Source organism: Nansenia antarctica, assembly GCF_963989245.1.
Source record: "Nansenia antarctica genome assembly, chromosome: 19".
Classification (NCBI taxonomy): domain Eukaryota; kingdom Metazoa; phylum Chordata; class Actinopteri; order Argentiniformes; family Microstomatidae; genus Nansenia; species Nansenia antarctica.
In genome coordinates this window covers 24,236,912-24,247,020 of record NC_137692.1, presented here as the reverse complement: position 1 = coordinate 24,247,020, position 10,109 = coordinate 24,236,912, and the positions used below count along the sequence as shown (strand labels likewise).

General features: G+C 42.2%; 1 protein-coding gene across 2 annotated transcripts in view; it reads left to right on the top strand.

Moving 5' to 3' along the window:
• Positions 1 to 2,946: 2,946 nt before the first annotated feature.
• Positions 2,947 to 10,109, top strand: part of ube4a (ubiquitination factor E4A) — a gene marked incomplete at its 5' end in the record, with an annotated part of 31,520 nt that continues 24,357 nt past the window's right edge. The window contains 2 exons of one of the 2 annotated variants that reach the window (XM_080548796.1): positions 2,947 to 3,061; positions 4,150 to 4,326. In XM_080548796.1, coding sequence (XP_080404922.1) covers positions 2,947 to 3,061; positions 4,150 to 4,326 — 292 coding nt within the window. Of the gene's footprint in view, positions 3,074 to 4,149; positions 4,327 to 10,109 lie in introns of both variants that reach the window. The other variant, XM_080548795.1, reaches the window with a different exon arrangement.

Sequence of the window (10,109 nt, the reverse complement as noted above, 5' to 3'; positions counted from 1 at the left end):
CGTCGATTTCCACAGTACTTTGCTCAATAAGGCAGTACAGTCGTGTATCTCTGTGTGATGAGTATCAATAGTTTTTAATATACAGTAACAGTATGACAGTTGACACATGTTCAAACACTGTAATGTCTACTACAATATGTCATACACACAACAGTACACAAAGTGTAGGAGTACAACAGTACAACAGTACAATATTCAAGATATATATATATATATATATATATATATATATATATATATATATATTATAATATAATAACATTTAAATGTTATTTTGTGAAAATCTTGAATATTGTACTGTTTATATATTACTATATATATGTATGTATATACATATATTCGAAATACAAACAGCCCACTGGTGTGACTGTCCCGATGTAATATTCCCTATGTTCAAACTTAAAAAAAGAAAAGAAAATAAGCACAAACTCTAGCACAAATTACTATAAATACATAATGTTATGTTTACTATATGAAACAATAGGTAACTGGTAAGTCTACAAATTCTAACCATATTAGTGTGACACCAATGTATTCATATTATGTATTAAGATTGCCATGATAAGATCAGAAATATCATTTGAGAATTCAAAATCTAATTTGGTACTCCCAGATGAATTAAGTATGCCTATTGCTGTCATGGATTCATTTCAGCTCATAAACCCCCCATACTTTAAAAACAGTTGTTTCACAAATGAAATCTTCAACATGCTCACTTGATCCAATCCCAACATGGTTCTCCAAAAGTGTTTTTGACTGTTTAACTGACAAAGTATTAGAAATTGTGAACTGCTCTCTATCTTTCCCACTCACCTAAAATCTGCCATTATAAAACCACTACTACTAAGGAAAGCAAGATAGTTCTGTTCTCAGAAATTTCAAACCAATATCTAACTTTCCAGAAGAAGAGCTCATATAACTCCTATTTTAGAGACTCTACACTGGCTTCCTGTTAAGTTCAGAATAGATTTCAAGATCCTTCTGCTTGTTTATAAAGCTCTCACTGGCACAGCACCAGAATATCTGAAAGACCTTTTGCTAGCATATCAGCTCTCAGGTCGTCTGATGCTGGCAAAATGTACAAAAGAGGAGATTTAGTGAGGCTGCATTCTTTATCTTTTTAAAGATACATGATTGTAACGTAAGATCATTAAGTATATAAGGTTCAGCGATAGGAAATGTTAGGATATTTATAGCATAGCATAGAGTACAGCACAGTGTTTTATTTGTATAGTATAGTATAGTGGATAGTGTACATAGCCTTTATTTATGTAAACCAGCTCTTTTCCCTTCTTGTTTTTAGTATTTTTTTCCTAGCACCAGGGGAGCCACCCCTCACAAATTTCGTTGTTTGGTACCTGTACTGTATTAATGACAATAAAGACCATTCATTCATTCATTCATTCATTCATTCATTCATTCATTCATTCATTCATTCATTCATTCATATTTCCTGGAGTATGTAAATCCCTGATGTTAGTACTCCGGTACAGTAGGTGGCGCTGTTCGCCTAGACACGTTGGTTATGACCCACCGTCAAATCAGAGCAGAAGAAGCAGAAACTCTTAATGTGAAGGTGTCTCCCAGCGTCTTCCTCCTCTGTGTTTACTGAGGAACTGAGAGCTTCAACTGTTTTAAACACACCTTTGATCTTTGCTGTTAATCCAGGTATGTTAATATGCTTCTACTTTGACATATAGTTATGTCATAAATACAAGTAATTACGGTTATTGTGACTTAAATTACGTTATTATGTGCAGGGCTGTGCGACAGCTTACCTGGCTAATGACAGCTGCTAGCTAGCTGGAACTTGTAGCCTGCTTGCTGACAGTTACATGGTTGTATCGTATGTACAACTTCTGTCTGTATTGAGTATTTATTTAGCTAATGCAATGTTTCTATTGAGAACTAGTGTTACAATTCGTAGATATACCTCGCATTTGTCGCTGTGGTTGTGTGGTAATATGACATTTGGTTGGTCAGGTAACAGTTAGCCTGCTAGCATCATGTGTCAACTGTCAATAGTAATCCAGCTACTAACGTTGACATGATTGACAGGTCACGTGAGTTTAGAATGATAAGGTTCTATCTCCGTTTAGAATGATAAGGTTCTATCTCCGTTTAGAATGAGAAGGTTCTATCTCCGCTTAGAATGATAAGGTTCTATCTCCGTTTAGAATGATAAGGTTCTATCTCCGTTTAGAATGATAAGGTTCTATCTCCGTTTAGAATGATAAGGTTCTATCTCCGTTTAGAATTATAAGGTTCTATCTCCGTTTAGAATGATAAGGTTCTATCTCCGTTTAGAATGATAAGGTTCTATCTCCGTTTAGGGCAGTTCAGAGATATTGAGCGTCAAAGTTTTTACATTCCATTATGTTCTGTGAGATGGAACCTTTGTATTTTAACTAAAAAAATGTCAACATTTAAAAAATAACACCACACAGGCATTAATAAACACCTAATGGATCAGATTATGTAAAAAACTACATTTTGACAAAAATTGAGATAGAACCTTATAATTCTAACGTCACGATATGTTAGCAGTATGTATAGATAGTTAGCTTAGTGCTTACAGCTCGCTTGCTGGTTAACGTTGCGAGATGACTTCTTCTGTGTTATGATCAGATCATGGTTGTCGACTCGTGTGTCAGGTGGTTGGTGGTGTGGTGTGATGAAGATGATGATGATGACGACGATGACTGTCTGTCAGCCTCAATACATTCTCCACTGTCTGTCCATGCTCCTCTGGCTCACATATTTGTAAAATTAGGACAGACAGACAGACAGACAGACAGACAGACATAGATACCTTGTGTGTATCTCTAAGATTCTCTTTCCAGGCTGGTGGTCATACAGTGAGTGATACTAATGATGCTATCTACAATCTTTCTGTCTAGGTTTGCGGGCAGCATCACCGGTGGATGGAGTTGGTGCTCCAGTGAGATGACTGACCAGGGCAACAACAACCAGAACATCTCCCGCAACCCCTTCGCTGCCCTCTTCAGCTCCGTCGCCGACGCCAAACAGTTCGCGTCGGGTCAGAAACAGACGCAGCAATGTGAACCACCCTGTGAGTAGTATAGTCTGGTTTACCTTAGTCTCGCTTTCCACAGCGGGGCTTTTACTCTGTGCATGCCAAGGCCAATAGGCTAGGTGCACAATGTCCACTACTTCCTGAAAGGCACCTTGCATGAACATATCCTGTCTCACTCTATTGGTTTAATTGATTAATCAGCTGTGCGGTAAACTGTTGGAACACACAGTGCACAGCTGATTAATCAATTAAACCAATAGAGTGAGACAGGATATGTTCATGCAAGGTGCCTTTCAGGAAGTAGTGGACATCGTGCACCTAGCCTATTGCTTTTTCTACAAATCAGTCCTGGGCTTTCAACAAGGTTTACTCCAGGCCTGTTCGGTGCCTTAAAACTCTCTTAGCCTCCTCTACCCTCCTGGTCCTTATGAGGCCAAACAGGGCTATGATGGGCATGGTTTAGGGCAAGGGCGACACACACACACACACACACACACACACACACACACACACACACACACACTCTCTATGCTTTAAGCCTCCTACACACTGTGACATTTGGGACATACAGACACTGCTGGTCGTAAAGCGTCTATTGTGTAATTTAAATATACAATGACATTGTGTGTGTGTGTGGTGTGTGTGGTGGTGGTGGTGGTGGGGGAAACGGCGACAAATGTAATTACATTTTTTCACTGATGAGAATAAACATACAGGTAGGTACACATATCCAAGGCTGGTTTCCCAGCTAACGTTAAGCTTAATTTGGTAGGGTAACATAACATCACTAGCTAGTTGGCTAACCTAACGTCACCAGTTGGCTAACCTAACGTCACTAGTTGGCTAACCTAACGTCACTAGTTGGCTAACCTAACATCACTAGTTGGCTAACCTAACGTCACCAGTTGGCTAACCTAACGTCACTAGTTGGCTAACCTAACGTCACCAGTTGGCTAACATCACTAGTTGGCTAACCTAACGTCACCAGTTGGCTAACATCACTAGTTGGCTAACCTAACGTCACCAGTTGGCTAACCTAATGTCACCAGTTGGCTAACATCACTAGTTAGGCTAACGTCACCAGTTGGCTAACGTCACTCTCTGTGTTGCAGCGGAGGACTCGGCGGAGAGCCAGTCAGAGTCTGAGAACTCTGTGTCTGACAGCATCGAGGACAATGACGACTCTGTGGCGGAGATCAGCCGCTCCTTCCGCTCCAGACAGGAACTGTGTGAGCAGCTGAACGTGAACCACATGATCCAGAGGATCTTCCTCATCACCCTGGACAACAGTGAGAGTCAGTCCCCCCCTTCTATTCAATTCAATTTTATTAAACTTTATTCGCCATGTGCAGTGCACTAGGAACATGATTTGGTATTCAACCATACTAAACAAGCTACAGTACATACAACAACAAGACGACAACACGACAATACTCAAGACAATATATATGTTATGTTATGTTATGTTAATTTCATTTATAATGCGCCCCCCATCCAACTTTTACATCGGCCCGGGGCGCAGCCCGGGTAAAGGAACAGATAAAGACAAAGACAAGGAACACAGAGAGCAATCAGACACAGACGACTTAAACGTAAAACTCAGGCATACAATTCACAACAAATAGGGAGTAGATTTAGGGAATGTCATTTTGGAAGAGGTGGGTTTTTAACTTGGCTCTAAAGGAGTCCAGAGTGGGGGCAAACTTGATGGCAGAAGGGAGCGCGTTCCACAGGGTCGGTGCTATCACCGCAAAGGCACGGTCACCCTTCCTCTTGAGGTTGGTACGTGGGACCCTCAGGCTGAGTTGGGCGTCGGACCTGAGCCTGGGTCTGGGCCTTGAGGAGGTAGACTGGTCCAGGAGGTCCTTGATGTAAGGTGGGGCGAGACTGTTGAGAGCTTTAAAAACAAAGGTGCAGATTTTGAACTTCACTCTCTTCTTCACTGGGAGCCAGTGAAGGGAGATGAGGACAGGGGAGATGTGGTCCCTCATTTTGGTGCCTGACACCAGCCTGGCTGGCCTATACAGTACCAATATGAGTGGATATTATGAATAAATACTGTACAACTAAGTGCAAGAACATGTAAAGTGCAAGGTGCAATGATCAGCAGTTATTGAGGAGGGTTGTGGCTTTGGGGAAGAATCTGTTCAAGTGTCGTGATGTTTTTGTCCTGGTGGCCCTGTACCGCTGTCCAGAAGGGAGTAATGTAAACGAGCTGTGAGCTGGATGTGAGGGGTCAGCCACAATCTAGTATTAATGTCACAACTTTAACTGTTGCCCATACACTATGGCCCTATCCCATTTCTCTTTTTACCCCTCTACCCCTCGTTTTGGAGTGCCACTCGCTTTTCGGTTTGCCTTTCGGAAACAGAGTCATAAGGGGTAGTGGTTGAAAATCTTCCCCTATGAAATGGGATAACCCTTCAAGACCCTGATACGTCACCAGTAGTATCATAGAAAAGCATGGACGTTTGATGCAATTCGTTGACAACTTAAGTTTCACGCTATCAATCGTTCAAACAAGTCATCAAATAAAAAAAGAACAATGCTTCATTATCAGGCCAGTTTATGACAGAATACATGAAAACAAGAACTGGGACACCCCTACCCTACACGTGAATGTGCAAAACGGAGGGGTAGGGATAAAACGGAGGGCCAAGGGATGAAATGGGATTGGACCTGTGTGTACCTATGTGTTCTCAGACACTTCGGCCAAATGCGTCAAAGGTCTAGTGGATCAACACATCAAACTCGGCCTTCGTTAGTAAGTCAGTAGAAAGAGTGTCGAAAACGGATGGTGCATAGTCTCTGGCTCATGGCAATCCTCTCCCGTTGTACACCCCCAGTGCTTGCACACCACACTACACTTCCTGATTCAGAGCTACACCTTGCAGTCATGTGATTCACTTCGGCGTATGGGTTGTTGTTTTCCTCTCCACTCCACCAGGCTCGGGGGCCGAGGGGCTACCCTTTTACCACCCCGAGACCTGGTTGAGGGGCTCACCCGGGCTATATTTCTGGACACCCCTTATTTGATTCACTGAAAACAAATAATAACAAATATTTTACTCTGTAAATGTAATCCCACTAAGGCCAGGTTTGCTTTGTTGTTATTCCAGGTGTATACTGTATGCTCTGTTTGCGATAGCCCGGAGACGAGGTTAGCGGTTGTGTGATTAATTGCCCATCACCTACTCCCGTTTTAAATGTAAAAGGCCCTATTCTCGCCACCCCTCGTTCGTGTTTCTGTCTCCCGTTGATTAATGTGAGGCAGTAGATGGAGGGATGGAGGGATGGAGGGATGGAGGGATGGAGTGATGGAGGGATGGAGGGATGGAGCGGGTCAAGCGCGCCTAAGCTTCTGGCTGTGCTCAGGGGACTGCTGCTGTACAACGCTACTTCCTGTCTGCTCTCATTCATGAAATCACTCTGTGTAGCTAGAGGAAGATCTGTGGCATCAGCTCTCTGAGTAAGACTGTCTGGCATCCGGAGTACGGAGTACCCTGTCCTGGGAACTGTCCTCTCCTTCCCGCTCTTCATCCTCACTCACCCACTCAGGGGAGGCTGGTGGAGGTAGAAAAGAGGACAGGCTCTTTGGAATGCATGGAATGGAATATTTTTAAAAATATATATATTAGGCCTGTTAACGTTATATAATGAATGAATGAATGAATCGTTTAATGACCACACGGCGGAATTTGTTTTCGGTACAGGTGGAACAGCTCAATACAGCAGTGTCAAAAACATACACACATTACACATAACTACCACATGGACATGTACACACATAACCACAAGACAAGAATAGTCAATATTTGCAACTTATATTAAAGTACAGTACGTCTGGCAGGGTTAGTGCAGTGAGTCAGGTGTTGAGAGATATAAGTTCTATATAAGTTGATATTACCATAAATCACAAGTTCACAAGACAGACTGATTTGTATACTGGATTGCTATGATGACGACAGTCGCTGGTTACTGACCACTTGTCATATATGTTTAGACGCTAATCACCACCACTTTACAAGTGTTCTGTGTCAGATGAACGAACTGAATCCTGTCTGTGATCAAATTCACATCCTTTTTTTCTCCTGAATGAAAGATTCATATGTTTATTTGGACCAGGAATATCCTATTATATTTCCCAGCTGGGACAGCGACAATAGCTTCAATAACAACAGGTAGTAGGAGTTATAGGAGAATAATTGAAGAATGGAGTAGAGAGCTAGGTAGCTAGCTAGCCCTGAGCTAGGTTCAAAAGACAGACAGTGCCAGCTGTCCTACCTGCTACGGTGGTCAGGTCCAGAAAAGGTCTGCCGGCGACAAGGTGCGGTGTTACAAACCAGTTGTGAGGCTCATCTTGTTAAAAGAATGTTGCTCAACCTTAGATAATAGTGCTAAGTTAACGAGTGTAACAGCTGTTAAAACGACAGTACAACCTGCTACTGTCTGTGTACAATAATGTTTATGGAAAGTAACAATCAACACTGAAAATGTTTAGTTAACAAAGGAGAGACATGTACAAGGCATGTAAACACAGAGTGTCTGCTTTTCATTTTCCCCACACAACTTGGTGCTTTCACCAACGTAGTCCATATGAAAACAACTGATTTCACTTACGTGAAATCCCCTATTTCACAACTTTGTGACTCAGCCTTAAAGGGCCCACACTCAATTCCCAATATACAAACATATTCGTGAATTATGTAACTGTCCATCAGTAGCATCCGCTACACGCTGATCGAAATGTTTATTTGGAAAGTTACTGTAAACAAACCAGTTTTAAGTTTAATAGACTATTTATTGCTGTCCGCGATGGCTGGCCGATCGTGCAAAAATAGCCTCTAAAAAAGTATCTTTTTAGAGGCTGCACTAAAAAGATACTTCAGTCTACCGTATAGCGAAGAACTCTAACGAACGGTTCGATCGGCTGGAGACCCAACTGGAAACCATGGAAGCGCAACCCTGACCAAACACTGAGAAGATTAGTACCCAACCGCAATATCACCTCTTCAAGCTACAGGAGGAGCGTGTAAAGAAATTGAGGCCTCTACTTCCTCCCAACACAGCAAATCGCTAGTTCAGTTCAAATCCAAACTGCCATCCATCGAGGATAGGAACAGAAGGGACAACCTGCGACTGATCTATCTAAAGGAGAGAGCAGTATCAGGGAATGCTGTATCCTACCTTACTGCCAACTTCACTAAATGGTTCTAGGTCTTCTCTAGATTCTAGTCTTCTCTAGATTCTAGATTCTCTTAGTCTTCTCTAGATTCTAGATTCTCTTAGTCTTCTCCAGATTCTAGATTCTTCATCACCTCCCGGGACCATGACAATCAAATTCCTACACTTCACAGACAGAGACCGTATCCTCCAAGAGTCAAGAAAATCTCCCGTGGAGATCGTCGGGGGGCGTACCATCCGTTTTACAGCGGACTACAGCGAGTACACCTCAAGGCTCAGACGACCCTCCTACCCTGCACTCATGAACCGGGCTTGGAGTTCGTGCTGTGAGGCATTCCTGCTTTACCCGGCAGTCATCAAGCTTATCCACAAGTCTGAACACCACCTCTTCCACGAACTATCAGAGGCAGAATCTCTAACGTTGTTCCTTTCATCTAGATCGCCATGACTAGCATGACTAACACTCCTTTCTTGGAATGGGTGGGACCTAAATATTCCTCATAAACGCACAAGCACCTTGGACTTCCAGTGGAGAAAAAAGATAGACGTGGTCTCCTTCTTTCAGGAATCTCACCGATTGGAGAAAGATGATTCATGAGGAATAATATAAAGAACTGTCAGATTTTGGTTTAATAATAGGGAGTGATTTTTAATGGCTACACACGTTGGATAGAACTCGGGTTACTGAGGGGAGAGAGCAACGCCTGGCATCCTCTGCACTAAGGAAATGGGCTAGCTAGTGATTGCGCTGTGGTCGCCGTGTGGCGTACTTCCAACCCTTCTGTGAGAGAATTCACTTGTTTTTCATCATCACAACACTTCATTCTCTCGCTTAGATTATATTTTTATATCCAAATGTATGATAAGACTTTTTGATTTACTTCCTGTGTCTCTCTCTGACCACAGGGCGGTCTTTGGCCGAGTAGCGATCTCTTTGGCAGAGTAGCGAACTCCTAAACGGGGCTGCACGTTGGCGTTTCAACTCCACCCTTCTGCAGAATGAATCATTCCTGCAGGAAATGAATGAACATCTAGATGAGTTTATTGTAATTAGCCTAATAAACCATCTGTGCACGATCCCAGTATTTTGTGGGATGCGGTGAAAGGGTTCATTAGGGATGAAACAATTGGTTTTGCCTCTAATCTACACAAACCAGATTGAAACACAAGATTCAAGATTTGGAAAAGAAAATTGCTGAACTGGAGATCAGTATGACACTGCGTGTCTGACCCTGAGCTAGTTCTTAAGAGAGAAGTTTTAAAGATCTTAACCATTTACTCAGACATAGAGCTGACTTCCTCATTCGTAGAAATAGACAAAATTGGCAAACATCACACCAATTATCTTCTACGAAAATCTTCTACAGGCATTTTGTGCACTGATCCAGTAGAGGTCAATAACAACTTCTGGGCATTCTACTCGGCTCTATATACCTCAGAGATAGATTATAATGAGCACCAAATACTCCTATTGCTCTGTCTGAGTTTTATCTGTCCTTTTGGCCAAAAGTTGGCCCTCTTTTCTGCTAGGAATGATTCATTCTGCAATCAAAAACAGCTCCTTCTCTAAAAACAATATATTCCAATATTTCTATCAAACAGTCTAAGTAGAAATTCGGCTCCATCATCACTGAGTTAATTTCAGTTTGGTGTTGTGCTGCAAAAGTTCTGCAAATTTCACCTAACTGGTACCTCCATTTGCCCATATTTCATAATTCTGGTCTTCAGTTGGGAGGGCGTCCAATCTCATTTCCCTAGTGGAGTAACAATGGAGTTCATACACTCTCTGATCCATCTCCGCTCATTCCAAGACATGCAGAGACACTTTAATTTTCTTCAATTATGCACAGCAATGCACACTTACGGGGTACCCTGGAATAGTTCACTA